This window comes from Setaria viridis, chromosome 5, assembly GCF_005286985.2.
Source record: "Setaria viridis chromosome 5, Setaria_viridis_v4.0, whole genome shotgun sequence".
Lineage (NCBI taxonomy): Eukaryota > Viridiplantae > Streptophyta > Magnoliopsida > Poales > Poaceae > Setaria > Setaria viridis.
This window is the reverse complement of record NC_048267.2, coordinates 13041770-13067460: the sequence shown is the minus strand read 5'-3', so window position 1 is coordinate 13067460 and position 25691 is coordinate 13041770. Positions and strand designations below refer to the sequence as shown.

Genomic DNA, 25691 nt, shown 5'->3' with positions numbered 1-25691 from the left:
TCAGCCCCCATCATGTCACCCCCCGGCTCTGTCGAGTTCCCATTGGCTCCCCGCCAGACTTTGCCGGCTTCTCTCTTCTCTCTCTGTCCTGTCCACGCCACAATTACCACTGGTTTGGTTTTAACCCCGCCGCGGTAACAGCTAGCACGCCGGCATCCCCAGGACATCGACACGTCGACGAAGGACCACCGTTTACCCGCACAGTGAAAATCACCCGGTTGCGGTTGACGTGTCGATCCTCTGCGGCCGCTCCCGGTGCAGGTCTTTCGGTGACTGCCGCGACTAGACGCTGTCGTTCGGTGACATGTTGATCTTATGTGTTACTGTTACACAGTCTTTGCTCTCCTCTCCTATCTCCATCTCATTCGTCCAAGTCTCTAAGATAAGATGCCACACGCACTCTTATCAACTCCTAGATCTCTTGTCTGATTACGCACCTACCATCTCAATGCAAGCCAATTGATGATAAAACTTTGCATATACATTCAAGTGGGGTTTTTCATTTACCCAAAGATTGCTTCAAGTGGGGTTATCATATATATAATTGGTGGCCACGTTATTCTTTGTTATTAGCACGCTTAATATATAACTAGATTATGTCGAACCTGGACGAAATTTAATATTCAACAAAAGCTTGAAAACTTGTTGCAAACAAACAACCAAACTCCAAATATAGGCATCCGTACTCTTGAATGGGGAATCGGAAACCACAAGATATGATTTGCTGATCTTTCTAACTCGGATCATACTCTCAAGCTAGCATGCCTCCAATTGTAGTTAGTTTTGGAGGTTTTAGTATTCCATTACCCTTGTATAAAACTATCATTGGTGTGAGAATGGTCGTTGATGGACCATGCATGCAGTCATAGTTATATTTTTTTCCCTATATATATAGCTGGGATATTTTCTTTTGTCATTTGAGTATTCTCTAGTGGCTTAAAATAGATTAGGGATGAATGAAAATACATATAACCAATTAAAAGTATTACAAGAAAGCTACGGCACCATCAGCCATTTCCTATTACCCCCTCTGTGTCCAAAATGTAGTTGATTTTAGCTTTGTCCTAAATCAAACATCTCTAACCTTGATCAAGTTTATAGAAAAATATATTAGCATATATAGTACCAAATAAATGCAATGTCAAGACACCTTTGACGATGAATTTAATGAAACTAATTAAATGTTGTAAATGTTGGTGCACTTAATATAAAGTGAGAGTTGGAACTTTATTGGGGAGTAAAAATCAAGGAACATATGATGCATTAATTGCAGTGACCGCTGTCAATATAGGATGTGACAAGAGCAGTGATCGAGAAGCACCCATGAATGGTGTAGAAGCATCGAGAAGAAGACAAGGATTATCGGATGATCGCAGTCAAGTGGAAAAGGAGGATATCTATATAGGTAATTTTATGGACGACGACCTAGTTAACGCCACCCACTACTACCTCTGCTTTAACATGAATTCTGATGGAAGAAATAATTTTTCATTATTAAGCTAACAATCATATGGTTATATCCCTAGAATGGATGAGGTGGAGTAATAGATTAGTCCATCATTTTTGGAACCATATATTCCTGTCTCTTTTTTAAAAAAAACAACAAACAAGTTGGTTAAGTCAAAGTTAGAATTCGCAGAAAAAAGAATTGTATATGATATATTATTTTACAACTTTTCGCAGAAAAAACACACTTCTCAAACCAAACACTTAAGTTTTCCACGTTCACTCACAAATCAGTGATTCTATAAAAGTTTATGCAGGGGTGCATTGCATCAGCCGATCATGTACGTTTTGCCCGTGAAGTTTGTATACGATATACTCCCTCCGTCCCCAAAAGAATGCAATTCTGGAACAGTGTCATGATTTACCGTGTCAAGTTTGACCTATTATAGATGAAAAAGTATAAATATATATAATATCAAATAAACATCATTAGATTAATTACGAAATATATTTTCATAATAAATTAATTTGGAGCCATAAATGTGAATACTATTTACTACAAACCTGGTCAAACGTGAAGCACTTTAACTGGCACGCATACCATAGTTGCATCCTTTTCAGGACAGAGGGAGTATTATTTACAACTTTTCTGGGCTTTGATTGGTCGTATCAGAATCTCAACAGTGAAAACAAACGTGTGCCAGATGCGGTGGCCACGTTGCACGTACGCCGCGCGCCGAAGCAGAACCATTCGTGCAGTGCAGAGAGGCTCACCTGGACTCTAGTGGCAGTGGCAGGACCTGAAAGCCTCCTGCTGCACCTGCACGCAGCCAGATGAGATGGAAGCGACGGCAGTGCATCGCATTCGCATGCACGTATCGTGATTCCTCCTGACCGACGACGCACGCCGGAAAACATCCGTGCGTGTGCGTGCACGTACGGATGGGCGCGTCGACGTGTCGTGCGCAGGCCGGGCGGCAGCACGGGAAGGTTTTTGGGCTAGGAAACAACAAACAAGACAGCTCGGCAGGCCAAGGACCAACATGCCCTACTCGCAAAACTGAAGGACCAACATGCATTGCAAATTTGCAACCGATGCTTAGCTTCATCTGCTTTGAGAATGTACTGATGCAGAGTGATCGGTGTGTGCCCGTGAACAACGGAGACGGTTTGCCTGGCCAGGACTTGAACTCCGGGTGGAACTGGACGCCCACAAAATACAAATACCTGTGCCAAGGCAGCTCCAGGATCTGCCGCAGAGTTTCAGTCATGCTGATTCGGGTTCTCTGAACAATGACCACAAGGTAGCTGCCTCCATTCTGTCTCCAGTTTCAATGGTACCCACAAATTTTGCACCAGCGCTCTCAAGTTCGCTCACCATGTCAGGATTCGCCTACAGATTGGCAGGTTCCAGATTGGCACCATAGCTGTTGAGAGAAAACATACGCACCAAAGAAAGAAAGAAGAAAGATCATACTTATTCTTGAGACTAGAGAGGGCCTAATTTGAACAAGGGTACGTGCGTGTTCCTTGGTACTTGCAGTTTAGCAGATTTACAGTCCACTGTTCCGAAGAAAGTCCTCCTTGACCCTACGCACATCTGCAGCTTCTTGGACAAGGATATCTCGTGCCAGCGTCAAACTCCGCACTGTTACACTCAACTCACAGTGCTCTATGACATCTACAGTAGTTTGCTGCTTGTAGTCTCGTGAGTGTCACCTTCAGCAAGCTCCGTGCCTTCTCATGGAGGTCAGGTGACTGCAAGCAACAGCACATTCAGAGAGGCGTAAGGATTAGGCCCTTGTTTAGGCCTTGTTTACTTTCCAAGTTGGGAGTTGCAAAATTGATATTTTGCCATAAATGCGACACTGTAGCGTTTCGTTTGCATTTGTGAATTATTGTCCAAATATTGACTAATTAGGCTCAAAAGATTCGTCTCGCAAAGTACAACAAAACTGTGCAATTAGTTTTTGATTTCGTCTACATTTAGTACTCCATGCATATACCGCAAGTTTGATGTGATGGGGAATCTTCTTTTTGCATAGTGTCAAAGTTGGGAGTTTGGAGGGAAGTAAACAAGGGCTTAGTTCACCCCCAACTCCCAACTTTGGCACTATGCAAAAAAAAGATTTCCCATCATATCAAACTTGCGGTACATGCATGGAGTACTAAATGTAGACAAAATTAAAAACTAATTGCACAGTTTTGTTGTACTTTGCGAGACGAATCTTTTGAGCCTAATTAGTCAATGTTTGGACAATAATTCACAAATACAAACGAAACGCTACAGTGTGCTACAGTATTGTAACAGTAATTTGGCACCTCCAAACTTTAGCAACTAAACAAGGCCTAGATCATGACAGCACCCTCTAGTGATGGTGAAAGCAAAAGGTATAACAGAACTCGCGAGACCTGATTCGCAGTCTCTTCGTCGAGGTCAGAAGCTGGGACCCAATCGACCACAAGCCTTCTCTGGCACGCAACTGATATGCATGAAGCATAGCCTTAAGAAAAAGAACATATCTTGATCGATGTATAATGATTCTTTTTACCCGCTAACAAATTTTATAATGATTTTTGTGGAGACATGAGACATAGAAGTACTGCGTCATCATTACTAGAATTAGTCAGTATCAAGGATCTTATCCAATTATCTGAAGAGACCAGATTAGTCTTGGCATGTTCTAAGATAAGGTGAAAGGGACACTGCTGAGTCGTCATTCACCTCGAGGATGGAGTGGTATGCATTGGAAACATTGGTGTATTTACCAACTACTACTGCTATTCTGACCTGCATAAATTTGTTCTCCAATCAAATAGGGAAGAAAGAAGAGAAAGATGACATATATGGTGTGATAAACTGAAGACTGGCAAAACTACTACGAAATATGGAAGATACAGTGGATTGGAGCATACAGGAACATGCAATTCGTCATCCACGCTTCCAACTTAGGTTCCACAGTTAAGCTGCATAATGCAAACAGGAAAGAGAACTTTGTGAACTTAGGCAGGAGAACAGAAAGGAAATGTAACAGATTGAGAGAATTCGAACAACTAACCGTGCAAGTCCAAGAATTCCCAAAATAGCTTCATGAGCCTTCTGATCCTGACAACAGAAATGGGTAATATCTTTTTCAGCAATGGACGTATGAAGATTACTATTTCATCAGAATTGGTACAAAGCATATGGAAGGTAGAACGTACTATTAGAAGCGAGGGAGCATGCCAAATATTTGAACATTGCTTAGAATAACAATGCAATCAGCCTGAATAAATACTTTAATGGATCAATACGAAACACAGATAAAAATATGAATTATGAAGCTTCAGATTCTCATACCGGAACATGGCAAAACAGGGAAAGCTTCTCTTGACATTTTTATTCAGAGGTTGCACACCAAAGAATCAAGGCAGCTTACTAATACAGATAAATTAGATGTTCCAATGTACAGTAAAGGCTTAACTAAAACAAGTGAACAGAAGCAAGATAATATACTGCTGCGCAACGACAAGCCAGAAGGTTTGGCGTCAATCCAAGCTCTCGTAGGCTCTGAACACTTAACTGGGTAGGCTTCGTTTTCTGCATTTTTCAGGTGTACCAAAATAAATGACTCCGTATCATTGATATTCAGTAAACAAAAACTGATAATAAATTTAAAACTCAATCATGTTCTACCTGTTCGCCAACTATGTCTATTACAGGGACAAGACTGACATGCATGTATCAAACAAAAATTATTATCCACTGAAAACAAGAGGTAGCCAATTAAGCCAATCAACTATCTGCAAATCACCAAGCCACCAAAAATCTAGACAAATGTTACCATCTAGATATGAAAACTGGCTCAAAGCTTCAATAAATGGCCTTGACTCAATATCTCCTGCACAATTAAGGATATACTTTCGTTTTCTCCAATGAACTGCACAAATGGGTCATCTAAAAACGGTTCTGAATCCCCAGACCTATAGTCACTCCCAACTCAACGATACAAACATCAGGGGGGCCTTCTCTGCCATCAACAGGAATCACAGCAACACGATCGATCCATTCTTGAATCGCATCCGTAAGGTGATGTACAATCTTCAGAGGTTTTGAAAAAAGACGTGCAACAACTTCCATCAGCACTTTGTATATACAAGAGTTCAGCAATTTTGATAGGTACTGCAGGACTGTACTCACAAACCTGTACTGTTTTCCCTAGATAATCACCCCTTCTTTCCTTGTCTATCACATACTGCAAGAGCCATACAAGGAAACACCACACCTGAGAAAATGGATAAGGAATTTGCACACGTTGGCAAGTTGCAAAGAACAAGACAAGTTCAGTGCCTGATAGATTGTCTCCGGTTTATTCAGCATCTAGGAATCTCTCGTAGTTTCCAATATCCATGTCAACCTACAATACTGCGATTTGTCAGCATGGAAGACAGTAAATATCATTCATATCAAAGTCTCATGGATCGGCATCGCTCAAGTAAGCACTCATCCAAAAATTATATTGCCAGCCACACCAACTTGTGTATCAGATGCAATGACAGAAATATTGAAGTAGCACAGAGCCACAGGTTTGTAGTGCCCTTACCTCGTTGCCATCATCCAAAACAAAAACCTCTCGGTATTCATCTTCGTCAGGAGACATCGTTCCAGCATCAGTATTTAAAAATGGATCTGCAACATGAACTAGTAAGTGAATATGGGAAAGCATGCGAAATAAAGGCACATGCTACCAAGTACAGAAACAAAAAATTGAACTGTGGAAATTTTGAAAAGAGGATGGCTATGGTGCAAGCAATTTTTCCTGGAAAAGTAAAGCTATAAAAATTAAAGTGTTTTTCTTTAAAAAAATGAAGTAGAGAAAACATAATTTTCCTTGGAGAAGACAGTTCAGAAATAGGAAATGTAATGTTTCAGAGGTAGGCGTAACAGCAAAGTTGGAAAGGAAAATTAGAATAAAATGATTATTACTTGGACCACTAAAATCTCCGTTTTTGAACTGAGGTACCCAAATTTCCATTTCAATAACTGAAAGTAAGTTCATCAGGATCATTACACCAGAGTGAATAAAACAGCATCACTGGAAGGCCGCTGTTTTTTTTTCTTTTTGAATTCTAAGGACAGGCACGGTCCATCTTCGTCAAAATCCGGACAAAGGGTTCTTTTACATGATATTGATCAAAGCAGCTAGCAGCAAATGAACACGTCAGCTCAGACCAGACCCTCCAGGTTACATAACCAGAATATCATCATAAACAATTGAAACGTCATACAGAGCATCTATTTTGTTCAGAACTGAGTTAACCCAAGAACATTTTAACACCAGGCATGACCTGTATGAATGAAACTGCAGGTCAAGGAGGACACAGAAGAACTTACCTATCATGATGAAGGTGACGCGCAAACCGCAGGCCTTGAGGACGACGCCGATGCTGCTGGCGGCGACACCGTTCCCTAGCCCGCTCACCACGCCGCTGGTCATCACCACGTACTTCATCTTCCCCACACGACCCATGTCAGAGTCAGACCTTGATGAAGGAGGAGCTGAATTGGCAGCGGCGCCAACAGGACCATGGCTTAAATAAGAGGGCAGTGACAGACTGAAAGTGATGCCCCTTTTGTAACTGAGCCCTCTCCTTCACAGGAAATTCGAGAAGAGCTTGGTAGCATATTCCTCTGTCTGAAGTCTGAACTTTCTGAAGATCTTCTTCACCCACGAGGAAGCAGCCGGAGGGAGGAGTTGCAGTTCTACCAGTAATGCAATTTCGTTGTAGTGCGATCCTGGATGGTTGAACGGAACTGAATCTGTGATCGCACTTCTGGTCTCTGAATTCTGATCCGATCCTGACGAAGTGGCAGATCGATTTGTTTTCTCTAGTCGAGTCAGTTATCCCCTGGCGACAAGTGGTGTCCAAATCGCGTCAGATCCGAGCCAACAACCGACGACGACCGGCGAGCGGCATGGCCGCCAATCAGGAGCAGGAGCAGGAGCAGCGCCGCCGCCTCCTCGACGTCGCGTCCCGCTTCCCTCTCCCGAGCGGTACGTGCTGCTTCCCTCTGCTCCATCAGCAACGCAGCGAGTCCGCGCAGACGAGAGAATGAGATGGGATCGGTGGCGCAGGCTGCAGGTTCTCCTATGGCACGGCGGGATTCCGCGCCGACGGCGCCACCATGGCGCCCGCCGTCTGCCGCGCCGGCATCCTCGCCGCGCTCCGCTCCCTCAAGCTCGCCGGCGCCGCCGTCGGGATCGTCATCACCGCCTCCCACAACCCCGTCGGCGACAACGGCGTCAAGATCGCCGACCCGGACGGTGGCATGATGGCCCAGCACTGGGAGCCCTTCGCCGACGCCCTCGCCAACGCCCCCGACCCCGACGCCCTCCTGCAGGTATGCGTTCAGTCCTTCTCTACTCCTCACCTTCGTTCTAGTAGGTACGTAATCAAGCTGCAGGATCTGTTTGTGCAAACTGACTCTCACACGAATAATAAATACTAGCACTTGTTTTCCGGAGTAACAAATCAAATTAGTGCTTGAAGCTAGCATCCAAATCCCAAACTACAACCAGACACATGTACCATCAATTCAGCAATCAAACTAATGCCTGTTATTTTTCGCCTCATATGCAAATGCGAATGCTAATACCATTTCTTCTCTCCGCAGCTGGTCCTTCAGTTTGTCAAGGACGAGGGAATTCCATTGGGGGGCCACCACAGAGCGCAAGTGCTGCTTGGCAGAGATACTAGACCAACAGGAGGGTACCTCCTTGGTGCCGCACTGCAGGTATGCCATTTCGATCTGTTCCTTCGCTACATTTGTACTCATAACAATTTGCAGATTCAATCTAATTGGACTTCTATTCAAACTGAAGGGGATAAATGCGGTAGTTGGCTCACACGCAATTGATATGGGAATTTTGACCACCCCTCAACTGCATTGGATGGTCCGGTGCAAAAACAAAGGCATCAAGGCTTCCGAGTCAGATTATTTTACACAACTTATCAACTCGTTCAGGTTACTTTCTAGCAACTGTCCTGCTTCTTTAGGCTCTCATGAGCTACTAGCGTCTTTTATGGTGAGTTTCTAACACTAAATTTCATCAGGCGTATGTTGGAATTAGTGCCAAAAGATAAAGGTGGAGATGAGCTTGCCAAGAAACTAATTGTGGATGGAGCAAATGGTATTGGTGGGGTGAAGCTCGAACAAATAAAAGCAGAGCTTTCAGGCCTGGATATTATTGTGAGGAATTCGGGTAAGGAAGGAGAAGGGATACTAAATCACATGTGTGGTGCTGACTTTGTTCAAAAGGAGCGAGTTACTCCTCATGGCTTTAGCTCTGAAGATCTTGGTGTCAGGTGAGAGCTTGGTTGTTAGTCATGTTTGATGCTTGTCTATTTTTTTTAGTCAACTTACTATTTTCGTCTAGCATTTCAGGTGTGCAAGTCTGGATGGTGACGCTGATCGACTTGTCTACTTCCGCATGTCATCAGCTAGTGACAATAAGGTTGATCTTGTTGATGGTGACAAGATACTATCTCTGTTTGCCCTGTTTATCAGAGAGCAGCTAGATATTATCAATAAAAATGGCAGTCAAGTAAACAAATCATTGCCTGCAAGGCTTGGCATAGTTCAGACAGCTTATGCAAATGGAGCGTCGACACAGTTTCTCAAGAACCTTGGCCTTGAAGTGGTATTCACTCCTACTGGAGTGAAATATCTGCACAAAAAGGCTTTAGAGTATGACATTGGTATATATTTTGAAGCCAATGGACACGGGACTGTAGTATTCTCGGAGGATTTCATTTCTCAACTAGAGTCATTAAGCAACGAGCTCTCTCAAGCTGCAAATGGTAAACTCTTGCCATCGGTTCTTTCTTCTTATTCAGCCTCCTAAACGTTTTGTTTGATGTGGTTGATCTTGATGCCCTTCCTAGGTTCAGCACAGTATCATGCTGCAATGAGACTGATGGCAGCTAGTCAGCTGATCAATCAGGCAGTTGGTGATGCTCTGAGTGGTCTGCTTCTAGTGGAGGCTATTTTGCAGTATAAGGGATGGTCATTTCAGAATTGGTGTGAACTATATAGTGATTTACCCAGCAGACAGTTGAAGGTACGTACCGTGACCTTTGACTTTCCTTGTGTTCCCTGAAGATGACGAAAACTATAAATATTTCACCTATTCTTTTCATTCAACTACTCGTTTCTCATGTAAGACTTTAGTTACTAAGATTACGGGACAAACGAGTCCTCATAATACAATTAGTTAACTTGTTACTTTTTTTCAGGTGAAAGTTATTGATCGAAGTTCAATTGTCACGACAGACGCAGAGACAAAAGTTAGTCAACCTTCTAGTTTGCAAGAATTGATAGATAAGGAGACTGGTAAGCACCAAATTAATCACGTCAAGTAATCTAACGGTTGTGTATCCCATTCTTGTAAGTCCAATTTACTTCGTGTTAATGTGTTTGATATTCAAATTGTGATGTCATTGCAGCCAACTATACTCACGGCCGATGCTTTGTGCGTCCATCTGGTACAGAAGATGTGGTACGGGTGTATGCCGAGGCATCAACACAGGTGGAAGCCGATAGTCTTGCAAAATCTGTAGCACGCCATGTGGAACACCTTCTTGGATAACCATTTACAGTCTTGTTTGCCATTTTGACCAGATTAAATTTTCTAGGACAATCCCTCCTGCGTTTCAGTTTGTAACTTTTACATCCTCAGTCCAAACTTTCGAATTTCATTGTTGATATGCACAGAACAGAAATCAATTGGTTCTTGTATCTAAACATCAAAAAGGAATTGAACAGCTGTAAAATCGTTCCCTTCCAGTACTCATGCTTCCTGATGGATTTTGTGCATCTGTTTCGACAGATTGAAAACTCATTTGGCTCCTTATTCGTAAAGTTAATCTAGTCCCTTTATTTGTTATTCATTTGATCAACAACATATGGGTCCTGGGCCTACATTATCATAGACAGGCATCAATTTCCCAAAAAAAAAAACTGATGGCAAATTAAGAAATTTCTAAGATTTTTAATGGAAATAAACAGTAGCAAATAACAGCAACTTAGTCTTTTTACCAAGACCATTGACAGAATAAAGGCCAGCATTTACATTGTCTCGTGATTAAAAAAAAGTGATAGCATACTCAAATGCCTTAAAAATCAGTGGACTGTCACTCTAACCAACGTGCCAACATGCCATTTTTTCGTATTTCCGACGTGGCAGGCAGTGCCACATGTCCCTTGTGATTCTTTCCATGATAGTATGCAGCATGCATCATAGAACAGCTAAAAGGTGCGCCCTGTTCCGGGATCTACAAGAAACGACTGCAGTCCGCATATGGGCATGGAGATGGTGATGGGACACAAATGCATGGAGAGGCAACATGCCAAACCAACCAGTCTCCACACGCGATGTTGACATGTCGGCCTCATGCACACCGGGCCCACGTGTCCGTAGCTAAAGTACAGAGAACAACTAACTAAACGGTCAACAATCGCAGAACGCATGATTTTAACGAGAACGCACTTGCAGCAACGGGGATTACGAAAGGAAAGATGTCAAAACTTGAGAACGACTCGTTGGGTAGAGCGTGAAGAAAGCCCAAGAAATTTGAAATTCTGAAGGCACACACAAACTTTCCACAAGGTTAAAAAGGATTTCGTACGAATTTCATGGATTTTTTATGATGTCCAATGACCGTTTAAGAAACTACCACATATCAATCAAATCTGACAAAACTCCAGCAAAATCCTTGCAAACGTAGTCATCCGATGGAACTGCGTTGTTGGGAGGACATTTAAAAACACGTTATTTCTCCAGGGTAACAACTTATTAGCCTGACAGTTCATTTATTCAGTAATGTTAATGTGCAGACAATTCCATACTAGTAATATATGAATTCGGGTCATTTCAGTGTCAGCGTTTCCACGAGGCACGATACGAAATGTTAAAGACAATGGGTCCCTATACTTCCATATTGCATGACTGAATTTAGAGAGTACAAAATGCAATCTATACCTTTCTTTCCTTGGTTGTCTGGTAAACATGGAAGTAAAAATTTACAGTCGTTCTTCACATGAATCAGGAGATGGTGTTTTTGTTCTAAGGAATTTTGCAACAATGATGTACGGACGAGACAGATTAAATGAATAAATTGAGTAGGTAATCAACAAATGGAGAAAAGGGTGGAAATGTAAGGGGTGTGGGGTGGAAAATGTCGGGGAAAGTTGCTCTTTGCTTTTTCATGCTTGCGCTCATCAAGATGAACTTCAGTATTCACTGGCTCTGCTCCAGCTAAGCCTGCGCTTGCTCCAGGTAAGCTGGAGGCAGAAGGAAACATCAAATCATCGGCTTCATGGCCTAAATCCCATAATGCCTCACTGAGTATTCCAGCAGCTGTTGGCTGGGGCAGATCATCTCTTTCACTCTCATACCATTTTTGTAGATTTTGAATGTTGGAATTGTCCTCACGTTTTCGGCACGTGCAACAGCAGGGCTCTCGTTCACATCGACCTGAAGTGGAGAGCAAAATGTCATGTTAATGTAGTCTAGATAAGTAGATATGGGATGGTGAGGTGGATGGCCTTGTATGTTGCTAGTTACCTTGAGGAAATTAACAGATGGGTATCTGGTGCACAGTGTGTTCACAAATGGGGAAATCTTGCAGCACTGCTGATTTGAAGGTGTCATGAAATGGACGACTGAAACACCTGTAAATTTCAAACAGACCAATAAAATAAATCAAATAAAGAAAAGCTAAGAATTACTACTACAGCTAGAGGCTAGAGCACAAGACTGATAGGGAGCAAGTGACCAATAGTAAAAGACAAAAGGTGACCAAATTATGTACTTCCAACCAGCATTAGTACAATGATAGGAAAACAAATGCCATGTGAAGATTGCTTGCACGTCAGAAAACAGTAACAAGTACTGCCAACCTGCGGTGCAACCTCATGCCTATGCCTATTAGAAAAGGTCAAGATTGTCGTACTAATGTTCTGTTCAATAATTACTCATCTGCAAGTCAACATCAGCGGCTGCATGTGCAAGGAATGAGCAGCAGAGGAAACACAACATTTCAAATTCATGTTTACAGAAACAGTTAAATGGGACAGCCTAGTCTTGACTCTTGAGTAGCAATACAAACGATTAATAGTGATCTGATTCTGTTACCCGTGTCAAGGGTAAATCTAACAAAAACAGACGACAAAACAGAGGAGGGTGCTTGTGAGATCCAGTTGCACCGCACCTAGGTCAACAGCTATCGCTCCCTTTGCGATAGACAAACAAACTGAACAAGAAAGATAGGGAGTTAAGGACACTGAGGCCACTATTATGTATCAGCACTTTTGCATCTGCCGAAGATTCAAAACCCACTGACTCTGGGATCAGCTTGATTAGATGCTGGTAATATTTGGTTGGTGAGCTGTTCTGAAGTTGAGCATCCAATGTAAGGCTAAGCTCTCCATCAGATACTGTTCTCTCTATGGAAGGCTATTACTTGATAAGTTGATGTTCTTATTCGCTATCGGAACTAAAGGAATGGATACATGTTTTAGTGAATTGTAGCTATGCATGGATACATGAAAAATGGTCTTTTAATATTTTCTGCTATTATAGGCAATATAAGATTTCCAAGAGGTTTGTGCAGTAACAACAAAAAAGAAGTCATGAACCAAAATTAAGAAATAATAAATGTGGCTGGTTATAAGACTAACCTGGCAAAGATGTAGCCATTTGGAACTGTTCCATTCCTGTAATTGCTTCAACCTCTCCTCCAAACTTCATGTTGGATACCTCCTCACCACGAGATGACTTGAGAGCAACCTGGGCGTGGAAATAGGCCTCAGCAACCTCCGTATCATTTGGAAGTTCCTTTCTGAGAACCTCATAATCCTTCACAGATTCTGCCCATTGCTCCATCTAACAACCAAAAGAGCAATAAATAAAGTTGCTTTTGAGTCCCAAAGTCTAAATCGGGAAAAGCGGCAAAAAAAAAACAGAGAGAAAGCGTTGCAGAAAAAAATTGTGCTACCTTGCCGTACGATGCTGCCCGCCTGAGCAAAGCCTTGGTATAATTGGGATGAATCTTGAGAGCTTCATTGCAGTCCTCAATTGACTTCTCCCACTGCCCAAGCTTAAACCTACAAGCTGCTCTATTACAGTACAGGACTTTATTCACAGGGTGTTGTTTGAGCCCTTCACCATAAGCAAGGCAAGCTTCTGAAAATTTTCCAGAATTGAAGAGCTCGTTCCCTAGAGATCGTGCTCTAGCCACAGATTTTACTTTGTTATGCATAGCTACCACTTCACTGTTTCCTGGATCTATTATCCTTGCCTTATCTATGGAGGAGACAGCATGGTCAAACCTGTAAAATGTTCAGGAGTGTCAAATCATATGATATGAAGCTATAGCAGGTAACCTGCAAGTACCTGCTAAGTCAAAATACTTTTGAGTAAGGTTGTCGAGCTTCTTTGCTCTCTCTCATAGCTATGCTCAAAGGCAACCGAGTGTTATTTGGCTACAGTTTGTTATAACAGGAAAAATGTACTAAAAAGAGAAAGAATGAGTTACATAGACATGATAACTTGGTAGCACAGCATTTTTCCATTTAGTCAGGTGGGAAGAAGGATCATAGTATTAACCAGTTAACTTATTTGTGTGTATGTAGTGGGAAACAGGTGAAGTTGCAGAATTACCTTCCCAATGCCATGTCAACTTGGGCATGTACATAGAAGAGGTAAGCGTTGGCGAGGAACCCACAAAATTTAGTGTCTGAGGAGGATGAAGATGAATAATCCAATTTGGAGGCACTAGCGATAGCCAGATCAGCCTCATCGAGTAGGTTGAGCCGCAGAAGGGCTTCTGCTCTAGTAGCCAAGAGCTGAAAATGTGAATTAGATAAGTGGTATGCCCTTTAACCAAGAGACGGTTACCATATCAGATTAGGTGAGGGGTAGAATCTAACCAGAGCAGAGGAATCAGCTCCAGCCGCAATAGCGGCATCACTTTCTCTTAGGGCACTTTTCCAGTCCCCAGCCTTACGTGCATCCAGACATCTCCCCAAGTGCTTCTCCACTGTTTGCAATTTGTGCAACTCTAGGAGGTCAGGCTGTGGGGCTGCAAGGGATAGGTGCTTCAGAGCGTCTTCAATGTGTCCTAGCCTGAAGTTCAGTAAGATCAGATAAAAGAAAGTGGCATAAGTGAATAATTCAGGAATCACATAATCAATCAGTCCAACTCATGAGAACAATACAAAGGATCAATGATGGCTGCACAAAAGAAACGACCATGAACAATACACCAAACAAGGAAATCAGGTTTAAAAAACTAGCTAATAGGACTGCATTGAACGTCTATAGGTTTACTATTTGTGGTTTTATACCAAACTAGCATTTCTAGTTCTCTGGAAACTAGAAAAGCAACTAATTCCGAGATACATACGAAGGGAATGGAGAGCGACACACAAGGCAGCGTTCAATAATCAAATGGACCTGGTTCCACATGGATGCCTAGCATTCTAAAGTAAGATAGCACTCACAAATACATTGAGCCTATTGTGGAAATAGCCCCCCATGAGCAACCAATACTGAACCATCATACCCATGACCGTTTTGTGAGCTCTACTAAAAATAGCAAAGTTTAGGATTGAACTCGAGATACATCATCGTGGCAATGGCAAACCACTCTAGCATATGATTTTCTTTAGGTGAGACTGAGATCGTCCGAGCAAAGCACAGTCCATGCTGTACACGAAGCTCTGCCTTCACCGACAATGCCGAAAGGAAAAAGGAAAATGGCACGAAAGCCACAGATCCGAGAAGCGATCTTTGTGCCGCCCACGCAAGCAAAGCAATCCATTCACCTTATGTGCAGGGAGGCGAGGCGGTGGTGCGCGCGGCCGTACGACGGATCAATCCGGAGCGCCTCCTCGCACTCCTTGACGGCGTCCCCGAGGCGGCGGAGCCCAATGAGCGCGGCGGCGCGGTTGCCCCTGCACGCGGCATTGTCGGGGCAGAGTGCGAGCGCGCGGTCGTAGAGCTTGAGGGCCTCCTCGAAGCACCCCTTCCGGTACTGCTCGTTGCCGGCCCTCTTGACCTCCTCGGGGTCGGCGGCCGCCATGGCCCGCCTGACCATGGCGTCGTCCTCGGATGCCGGCGCGGCGCCGCCGCTGCGCGAGCGGACGATGCTCCCGTGGCCGTAGTTGGCGGTGCCCGAGCCGAGCACGTCGTGGCGGGACGCCCGCGGCGGGGGCGGGGGCGGCGGGGTGGCCGCGGAGCAGGAGGGGAGCGGCTTGGCGATGCGGCCGGAGGGGCAGATGTTCCCCGCCGGGAGCGCGTTGGTGAGCGGCGAGGTGGCGGAGCTGGAGCAGGCGCTGGCGCCGGAGGTGAAGATGAGCGGGCCGGAGCCGGTGCGTCGGTGGCCCGGGCGCGCGGCCCCGCGCGGGGGCGCGTCGGAGGGGAGCGGGATCTCGCCGGAGTGGCTCCTCCGCGAGGCGAGGCCGGAGGCATGGGCGGGCGGGGCGCGGGAGACGGAGCCGGAGGAGCCCGAGGAGGAGCTCGGGGTGGGGTGCTTGGAGGAGGAGTACGGGAGCGGGGAGACGGGCGAGAGGCGGCCCGGCGGGAGCGTGTCGGGCTTGTCGGTGGAGGAGAGGAGCACGGCGGCGGCGAAGGCGTCGGAGAGGGTGTCCGGCATTGGCGCCGGCGGGCGGTGGGACATTCCGCCGAGCGCCTGTGGATCTCGCGGCGGCTGGGGTGGGGGGTGGCTGGCTCGCTCCCTGGCTAGTGCGGCGGCATGGGGGGGAGGAAGGAGAGGGAAGGGATGGGGATCTCGTGAAGGGGAGGGGCGAGCGGGCGAGGGAGCGAGGAATGATGAAGGCTAGGGAGGGGAGGAGTGGAGTGGGGGTAGATTTGCTTTGCTTTGCTGCGCCTGCGCGCTCCTCCTCTCCCTCGGCGGGGCGGCCGGGGCAGCCGCGCAGCGTGGGCGGCGGCGGCAGTAACACGCCGTAACAGCGGGCGGAGGCGGGGAGTGATTACTGGTTGACGAGCCCAGTGATTGATTTGATTCCCCTTCCTGGGCGCGGGCGCTGGCTTTCCCCCCGGAGCCCGAAACAAAGTGGGGTTTGCCCTTTCCTTCCCGTTCCGTTCCGTGGGCCAACGCCGCGTGCCTACCTGGCACAGGGGCTGCCTGTTCGGCTGTTCCTACTTCCTGGCTACTGCGCCGGTGAATTCCGTTTCCTTCGGGCCTCGGCCGCTCGGTGGTCGTCGGCGGCGGGCTCTGCTTGCTCGGAGACCTGGGTGGTGCGCGTTTTGCTTGTTTTGCCGGTCTTCTTTTGGCTGTGAAATGGGAAATGCGTTGAAAAAAAGAAACTCGATTACATGGGAAAGCGAGACCAAACAAAAACATTGAAACGAAGTGATTGATTTTCAAAGCAAGGGCAAAAGCATTAGTCAGCTTGGCCTTTTATGGCCACTTTAATTTCCATAGGAAAAGGGGGAGGGAAAAAGGCGAGGTGCACAGGTTAAGAATTTCTACTCATCTTAAATAAGGTAAGAGTTTCGGGTTGAGGATTCATATTGGACTTCAAGAATAACCGCAACAGTAAGTCGGCCAGGTGGTGGTGGGTGGAATTAGGATGGCAAGGCAAGGCGGGTTTTCATGGGAGTTGGTATTGTGGTCAAAACGTTAGGGAATGAATGTAGGGCTAGGGTGTAAAATTAAGAGGGTTATTGGTTAGTATGGCAGTAAACTATAGCAGTGGATACAAGGGCGGTAGCCAATAAGGATGCAGATTAGAAGGGTGGGTGAGAGTATCACGACGCGGAATAAGTCTTGTCGATGTGGATGAAGAAATTTGGATGGAGGAGAGTTGAAGGTAAAAGCCACGTGGCTCATTGGATTCAAATCTCATACCATGCTTGAAAAGTGCTATGTGTTAAAAAAAAAAACTTTAGATGTTTTATTTGAGCTTAGGATCAATCCGTCCTCGACCATGGATTTTGTCAAGATTGCTCCATGGCTTGTTCTAGAGAAGGTACATGACTTAGGACAAATAAAGTGATGGATCAAGACATTGCATCAACAAGTGGATTAGATTAAGCAAAAGGATAGTATGATCATACTGCCATTTTTCCTCTTTGTTTTCTTCTTTAAATTTGCCGTACTCTTATTTATCCTTCTCGTTCCTATTTGTTTTTTTTTCTCCTTCAAAACCTGACTTTGACTACTACCTATGGCACATTTGCACTGCACCTATTTTTGCTCTATGTTTCCAAACGAATCTATTAAAACATCATTTGTCCGCGGGTGGTGTGAGTACTTTGCTTCCCTCTGTTGCTCCATCATCCGTGCTCCTTATCCGTTCACACTCGGTCATTATAAAGATTTGCTCAAACTGCACGGGGCTTTTTATGCGCAGAATCTTACTTGTGCACCACTCTTCTTCTCCTATACCATCTGGTCCTCTCAGAGATCGAGTTGAGTGCCCTACAAGTAGGCAGACTACATCGATCCATTTAGTTTCTTAAAGACTTCTATTTCCATCAGAGACAAGTTAAGGAAAATGGAAATTACCTATTAGGTTGCTGCGGTTGAGAGGTATTGCAATTTTTTTATCGCGGATAATATAAAGAACAAGGAAATGAACCTAGCTTAACTGGTTAGGGTGGGAGGTGTGGTCGTGCATTCTAACCACTCAGATTTGAGTTCCCTCTAGATCAAATTTAGGTGCATACTTCTTATTCTTAATGAAAAATCGCCTAGCTCCTTCTAAGCCGATCTAATTTTTTTTTATAATATAGAGAACAAAAACATAAAGCACGATATGGCACCTCCTAAATCAAACACCGCAATTGTTCCAAAACTGCAGTATTAAACAACCACAACTTGGGCACTGATCAATCCAATGCATCTCAACTTGTTGCACCTAAAATATCATCAAATGGTGCCTAGGATTCACATGCGGACCAGCCCCTTTATCCGGCAATTAGCGTTGTTAATTTGCTAGGCACAAAACAAAGCAGAATGCCTACTTAGCTGTAGTAGTAGGTGGATCCAAATAAACAGCAAAACCATGGTGGGTTATTAGACTGACCATGCATTATATTCAGCTAGACCTCCTAGAATCATTCATTCCGCAAGAACCCTAGCTGCTAGCTGATGCTGTAGGTGCTGGTGTGATGGAAAGGAGTTGCTGCCGATGGATGCGAGTGAAGCATGCGTGCATGTGAATATGTGATGACCATGGGAATATGTTTGTTTGTTTAAGATGGTCATGCGTGGTTCGTGTAGGTCCCTTGAGCAGGAATTCAGACTTTATTCGGATCATACATGTCAGCATGCAGCATGCGTTGCGTGGGCGACGGCGATCCATCCTGAAAAGACTCAAAACAATCCGCAAACAATTCAAGGATGCACACTGATCGCTCCTTCCGTCTGCCCATCTTCTGTGATTGTGTCATCCCAGACTTTCCAACGCATACTAGTGTAGTCCATCTAGCTAGGAAAATTATTAATCGTTCTCTGTGATTTTGCCTGGTGCTGCAAGAAAAGAAGAAGAAGAAGAGGAAAACTGCTGAAAATTAAAATGGTTCTAGCTAGCTTGGTGGATCGATCCAATGGATGGACCGACCGACCCAAAATGAATAAGACGCCGGTCTGAAAGCCTGAAGCCGAGGGATTATAGAATTGTGGCCAGATCTCAGCTAATCCTATCGATTCCCATTCCACCGTGGCAGTGCCAGATGGGAAGGACCGGTGGCTTTTAACCGAGTTGGCGTGTGGTGGTGTGGACGGGAACTGTGCTCTTTCTGGAAACATGACGCTGTCCTTGGGGGGAGTGGGGAATATTTGGTGGCGTCATGCGACGTCACCTGCAAGCTTTGCAGTCTGCACGCGTACGTAGCCTTCGCTTTCCGCTGCGTGCGTACTCCACTGTGTACGCACGGGCAAATAAAATTCGCCAAGCTGGACTGTATTGTACACCCACCACCTGCGCAGTATGTAGCAGCTGAGCTGTGCTGGCTCTGTCTGCGTACATCTATCTAGCTGGAGCGCGCGTGCGCATCTAGCCCTCTCTCTCTCCCCGGGAATGGGATATTCCACTTCCCACCAGGAGCCCAGCCAGGAGGCGAGGATGTCGCCCGTTTTATTTCAGGCCGTGCCGACTGCCATCCTGCAACCTCCTCCTGCATGCCACGCCGTGCTCAAATTTGCATGCTCTCCGTCGACATGGCGTAAATAAAAGATCAGACATGCGTGAGACGTGCACGGGAGCTAGAGCCTGAACGCCGAGGTCGTCCACAGTGCTAGCTGCGTACGTGTTGGTGATGAGAGCTCAAAGCTTGCAAATCCATATCGATGCTGCCCATGCACTGCGCACTGCACATTTTCAGCATTTCTTGAGTACCTTTTTTCTTTCTTTCTTTCAACAAATAGCCGTGTTTCTTGCTCTTATCTACATATACTTCCTCCATCTCAAATCACCACTATTCGTTTTGACTTTTTAGATACATAATTTTTTACTACTTAGGCAAGCCAAAACGAACGATAATTAATTTAGGACGGAAGTAGTAAGCTAATAAGGGTCCTTTAGCCAGCTAGTCTAATGGATGGAGTATTTTGTAAGGTTAATTTACTAGGTGTGATTGCTTGTTTTTACCATTACAAAAATAAAATGTTGGCCGTGGATTATTACTGCGGTTGTTAATTTATTTTCTTTGAAGATTATCCAAAGTATACTACAAAACTCTCCGGTCGCTACTAAAAAAAATGTGACCAAGAACAATAACCCTCAGCCGTTTGACAAACCCCTGAGAAATATCGAATATGTGGCGTAGTGGTGGTCGTCAATACCTCTCAATATATGCTTCACTCGTCCACATGGGCTTAGCTTCTGAGTAAATGACAATATGCTAGTCGGTCAATGTGGCTGAGGCATGCATGTTGTACCAATGTTGAAATTAGACCTGATATAATACAATAATCTCCTTCAGGAATCAGGAGCTCTATCCAGTTGGCAGCAGGGCGAATAGTTTAGGTCTCTGGACTCCACGTATAATTGCCACTAAACTACAGTTATAATGTATGCCACACGGCCATGCATGTGTATACACAAGGAGAATCTAATCTCTACTCCAGCCACGCGAGATCTCAACCAAGCAGGTATAGCGCCACATGGGCGTCGCTCACCAAGTGGAGATCGAGAAGCCAAGCAATGCAATGGTGGTGCGCCAGACTGTTTTCCTAATCGGTCGTCAATACCACATCATCATGCGTGTGCGACTGCAAACACCAGCTGCTGATAGATGCAGGGAAGCACAGACTGCATGCAGTGCCAATTATTCGTAGTAATTGTTTATCGCTCATTCTTTGGGATCAGCAACTAACCCCCCCTGCGCTGCATTGCTCTACTCCTTCGGGATCTGAAAAGAACCTAGTCCACAAGCCATTCCCTAAACAACAACAACCCCCCCCCCCCCCCCCCACCCCCCTCACCCCCCCCCCCCCCCCCCCCCCCACACACACACACATACCATTTTCTTATTCCAGCACTAGGATATGTTTTTCTATTCATAAAAAATATCACCAAACAAAATTGTTTACTGCTACTGCCTTCTTTTATTCTTTATGTAACAGTAATACTAACATTACTTACCTATTTAAGCTACCTCTATTTGTTACATCTTGCCTTTCTACATTGTTTTTTTTCTCCTCACATGCGAAACCTTGTAATGCAAGGGCAATGACCTAACAAGAGCCTCAGAGGGAGCTCACTGCAGTGCCAATGCAACCTGTACGTGTGGGTGTGAACAGTAGGCGTGTGCATGCTCATCAGCTACCTGAGAGCAGCTTGCACTGAGACAGGTTAAAAGTAGGGAACCTGAACTGATAGACGATGGATCTCATCTTCAGATGCGAACAGTACCTAGCCGAGTTTAATAGTGCCTGCACGAGGTTAACAGCGAGCGGTCGATCGATACAAGATAAAGAGATTCCTAGAACGGGTCAAGCAGCAGGGTGGTGGTCTGGCTTATTGCCCGGCCCTGCAGATTCGATCTCCCAGCTGCTGTGCATGGATTTGACTGTTGCAACACATGGAATGATGGGAATCTCTCTTTGCTAGCTCCTGCATCTTTGCAAACGCTTCCTTGTTTACAAGGGGACAAGCGATTCGTGGAGAATTTAAGATCTCAGAGAGATCCTTTGGCTGTGTCCTCGACTCATGGAGGGCACTGTAGACTGTAGAGGCCTCTGATTGTTCTCCTACCCTCTAAGAATTTGACTCCGTTGTATTGTATATATAGGGCCTGCTTTTCCACTGACCTGATGATGCATAGGGTTACACTGTTGCAGCAATTAAGGTAGATGCATGCATGTTAGTGCAACAGTGTTTGTGATGCAGTGTCACAACATACAAAAAGATTTGGGGCCTGTTCGCTTCAGCTTATAAGCCGGCTGAAAAGCTGAAGCGGCTGATTTGTTGTGAGAGGAAAACACTGTTTGGTGGCTGATAAGCCAGCTGAATAATCTGAAGCGAACAGGCCCTTGGTTAGATGTTTGCGAAATTCAAATTTGAAATCAGCATCGTTCTCGTACCATACCGGTCTTGATTATTGCTGGTCAGATTAATCGGTTGCTTTGCTGGGTTGGTTATCTCACCGGCATTAATCTGAGTTAGTGATGAGTTCTGCACATGCAGGTGAAAGAATGTACATGCATCTGTCTGAAAGTGAGAAAAAGACGAGTAAAAGGCTGCCATCTGCATACATAAAGTGATCCTGCGTAGCTACAGTAAATTTAAATTACAGCGGGAGTGATTCTCTTACAAAGTAGTTACTAAGCATTCAGGGACGATCAAAATGCTCGTACAAAACAAGGTACCAAAAGGTGAATAAGTGATACAAGCACTGCAAACCCGGGCTTCAGAAACCACTCCAGTTTGGACAACCGTAGTAAATCAGTGCAGCTTCTTCTTTAATTGCCTAGCGACTAGTACGTGAATAGGTATGAAACTTGCAAAGGAGTATCTCAGTATCGTGTTCATGCATGACAACCTAACTCCTGACGCTTAGCAAATCGATGCGTCTTCTCTGAATCAACTATCCGTCAGGAAGAGGAACTGGAGGACTCGAACGTGGAGACCCTCCGGCGCTTGTTCAGGAGCGACGCCCTGGGCGCGAACTCGAGCGCGGAGTTGGCTTTGTCGAGGACGGACTGGAGCGCGTGGCGCACGGACTCGGCGACGCCTCTCACGTCGCCGCCGGGCGCGCCGCACGGCGGCGGCGACACGAGGAAGGTGAAGCGGACGCGGCCGCCGAGCGTGGTGACCTCGGAGCGGACGACCCTGAGCCGCAGCGGGCGCAGCGCGCTCTTGATGTCCGCGAAGACGTCGGCGCCGTCGTCGCAGCTGAGCGTCGCCTTGACGAGGAAGCCGCCGCCTGCGCCGTGGTGGGACGGTGACGGTGGTGCCGCGTCCGGGACCACCAGCTCGACGGCGACGTCGTCCGCGTCGGCAGGGACGGCGCAGTGGGTCCTGATGCGCGCCGCGCTGGCCTTGAGCTTCTTGACATGCGTTATTACTTCGGCGAGCAGCGCGGCCTTTTCCATCTGCAGCATGCCAAGGGCAAAAAGGGGATAAACGTCAGGGTCGCCTCGGTTTGGGCTTTCGGCCCGTAAAGACAGCAGCCCAGGTACAAGAACTGGGCCTCCATGTTCCGTGGTCAGTTCACCCTGGGCCAAGAGCCGGACCATGGCAGTTGGCACCGGCGCGGCACGCCGCCGGCAACCCGTAGCGCCGGTGCAACGACCCTCGCCACCGCATCCGCATCTGCGCCTAGAACGTTCATGTGCCGGGACAATCTACTAGCTACAGGAAGGGGGGCAGGAGGAGGAGTAACTGACCTTGTCGGTGCAGGGCACCATGGTCCGGAGCGTGGCGAGGTGCGCGTTGATCCTCTCCCGCCGCCGGCGCTCCGCCTCGCTGTGGCTCTTGAGGGCCATCGCCACCTTCTCGGCCCGGTGGTCACCCTTCCGCTCCGGTGCCTCCAGCTCCGCGGAGGCAGCAGCGTCCACCTCCTCCGTTCCGCCGTCAACAACGACAGGCGACGTCGACACGCCGCCCAGCTGGCCAAGCCCATACTCTTCATATCCATGGCCGCCGCCGCCAAAGCCAAAGCCACCATAGAACCCGTCGAAGAGCCCCCCGGCGTCACCGAAGGGCACAGAGCCCATGCCGTCGTGAAAAGCTTCCAGAACGACGACGACGGTCCACAAGGCGCAAGAACATAACAGTGCAGCTGCAACTTGCCGGCGAAAAGAAGATGCAACTGAGAAGTCAGAGGGCACAGCTTCTTGAGCTGATGACACGCCACAGGAGGAAGGCGATCGGCATATAAGATCAAGACTTCCTGCCGTGTTTCCTCGCAATCCCAACAAGGCACTGCGAGTGCGAGCCGCGCAAGAAAGAGGCGGTTGCTTGTCCCGAGGGATCAGCAGGGACAAGACAGCTCGCGCACCCAAGAACTTGCGGTCACAAGGGCCAAGCACACGCGTCCAGAATGTCCACGCACGCGACAGGATCGGAGGGAGCAGAGCCCAAGCGCCCCTGTTCCCCAAGGCCCCGCAAGCTCCGGCAAGGAAAACGGCAGCGAGACACACAGGGAGGCAGGGCAAGGAAAGCGGCGGCGGCACCAACGCCCTGGTCCCCAAGGACAGGGCCCGGACACGAGCCCTTCTCCCGAGACCGCCGCCCCGGCACGGCGGGGGCTCGTGGGAACAGACCCGCGACGAGATCACACGAAAAGCAGAGCCATGTCGTCGTTCCAGGACGGGCGGGGGGCGGCTAACAGACCGAGGAACCTGTTGGAGAACAGAGAGGAAAGGGGAGGGGGGAGACAAGAGACCGGCCAGCTGAGCCTCTCAGGTGCCTGGAGGCCGGTTTGGAGGGCAGGACCAGAAGGGGAGCCTGACTCGCCGCAGCTTCCTCTGCTCCGACTCCGCCTTGCCGCCGCCGGTGCCGGCCCGCCGAGCTCCGCCGCCGTGTTGCAGACCCATTGGTGGCTTCGGTGAACTCCTTGTGTTCCGGAGGGTCTAGTGGAGGGAGTGTTTCATCTTTATGAAAGGGATCATCTTCTCATGCAGATGAAGGTGATATGTTTCGGGCCGACCTCGGAGCTGCTTCCTCCTCTCGGTTTGGTTCTTGGTGTTGGTGGTTGGTGTTTTGGTCTTGTGGCTTTCAGGAACTTCTTTCTACTCTGTGATGAGAGGACAAGGCAAACTTGAGCTCTCGGGATGCTCTACAGCCTGGAGGTGGAAGACGGACCAGCTCGAGCTCGGGTTTGAGAGCGAGCGAGAATATTTGTAACTTGTGTGTGTTCTTGTCTGATTTGACATTGTTTTTCCTGCGATTGACGTAGAGGATAAGGACCGGTTGCATATTTTCTATGTTGCTTGCTGGGCTTGTTATTGGTTTGCTTGCTTTTGGCTCCTTGCACTTTGTTTGGATTTCCTTTTCCCGTCCTGATAGCGCCACAAAGAATTTCTTGATGTACACATGCCTTGAGGATCGACACTTACTTTCCAGTAGTTTTCACTAGAGAAGAAGTGTGCAGATTGTTGTTGTCCGATCATTACGTCCCCGGAATCTAATGCCAGAGCTGCTGAGCTAATGCAATTTGTGCAGTGCAGGGACTCCCTCAAAGTACTACACAACAGCATGGATGATATAACAATGTCCGGAACCAATGCCAACATAAGGATTTAGTTTTTCTCTGGAATTTCTAGTATTTAGTTCCAATTCGAACTAACGAGAAGTTCCAACGGTTCAGTTTTGCTGAGAAGTTCACCATATCATTCACAGGTTTACACGGTGAAATGATATGATTTATGATGGCGGGGATGTTTGGATACCACCCGCTAAAGTTTAGCACATGTCACATCGGATGCTTGATACTAATTAGGAATATTAAATATAGGCTAATTACAAAACTAATTGCACAGATGGAGTTTAAATCGCGAGACGAATCTATTAAGCCGAATTAGTCCATGATTTGATAATGTGGTGCTACAGTAACCATTGCTAATGATGGATTAATTAGGCTTAATAGATTCGTCTCGCGAATTAGTCCAGGGTTCTGCAATTAGTTTTATAATTAGCTCATATTTAGTCCTCCTAATTAGCATCCGAATATCCGATGTGACACTACTAAAGTTTAGCACCTAGTATCCAACACCCCTTAATG

General features: G+C 46.5%; 4 protein-coding genes across 5 annotated transcripts; 1 reads left to right on the top strand and 3 right to left on the bottom strand.

The window, feature by feature from the left end:
• Nucleotides 1-1669: 1669 nt before the first annotated feature.
• LOC117856843 (uncharacterized) lies at nt 1670-6956 on the bottom strand. Of its 2 annotated transcripts, XM_072294149.1 has the most exons (11): nt 6821-6956; nt 6030-6115; nt 5777-5843; nt 5631-5681; nt 4651-5527; nt 4506-4552; nt 4363-4413; nt 4172-4237; nt 3859-3929; nt 2924-3204; nt 1672-2839 (listed from the first exon to the last, which is right to left on the bottom strand). In XM_072294149.1, the coding sequence occupies exons 1-3, from the start codon at nt 6954-6956 to the stop codon at nt 5796-5798; spliced, it is 270 nt and encodes an 89-aa protein (XP_072150250.1). In that variant the 3' UTR covers nt 1672-2839; nt 2924-3204; nt 3859-3929; nt 4172-4237; nt 4363-4413; nt 4506-4552; nt 4651-5527; nt 5631-5681; nt 5777-5795. The 2 variants fall into 2 exon arrangements, with proteins under 2 accessions (XP_072150251.1, XP_072150250.1); XM_072294150.1 differs by having other exon boundaries at nt 1670-2839; nt 4651-5681; nt 5777-5851.
• A 390-nt stretch (nt 6957-7346) lies between these two features.
• LOC117856842 (phosphoacetylglucosamine mutase) lies at nt 7347-10276 on the top strand. Its single transcript, XM_034739269.2, has 9 exons — nt 7347-7481; nt 7563-7828; nt 8102-8221; nt 8310-8452; nt 8542-8793; nt 8873-9288; nt 9373-9548; nt 9724-9820; nt 9934-10276. The coding sequence occupies exons 1-9, from the start codon at nt 7403-7405 to the stop codon at nt 10074-10076; spliced, it is 1692 nt and encodes a 563-aa protein (XP_034595160.1). The 5' UTR covers nt 7347-7402; the 3' UTR covers nt 10077-10276.
• A 1164-nt stretch (nt 10277-11440) lies between these two features.
• LOC117856841 (TPR repeat-containing thioredoxin TTL1) lies at nt 11441-16509 on the bottom strand. Its single transcript, XM_034739268.2, has 7 exons — nt 15317-16509; nt 14420-14615; nt 14151-14335; nt 13486-13819; nt 13169-13373; nt 12054-12160; nt 11441-11963 (listed from the first exon to the last, which is right to left on the bottom strand). Exons 1-7 carry the CDS (start codon nt 16168-16170, stop codon nt 11811-11813), a joined length of 2034 nt encoding a protein of 677 aa, XP_034595159.1. The 5' UTR covers nt 16171-16509; the 3' UTR covers nt 11441-11810.
• Nucleotides 16510-22194: 5685 nt separating this feature from the next.
• Nucleotides 22195-24847, bottom strand: LOC117855026 (transcription factor bHLH30). Its single transcript, XM_034737300.2, has 2 exons — nt 23353-24847; nt 22195-23058 (listed from the first exon to the last, which is right to left on the bottom strand). The coding sequence occupies exons 1-2, from the start codon at nt 23680-23682 to the stop codon at nt 22558-22560; spliced, it is 831 nt and encodes a 276-aa protein (XP_034593191.1). The 5' UTR covers nt 23683-24847; the 3' UTR covers nt 22195-22557.
• Nucleotides 24848-25691: the final 844 nt, after the last annotated feature.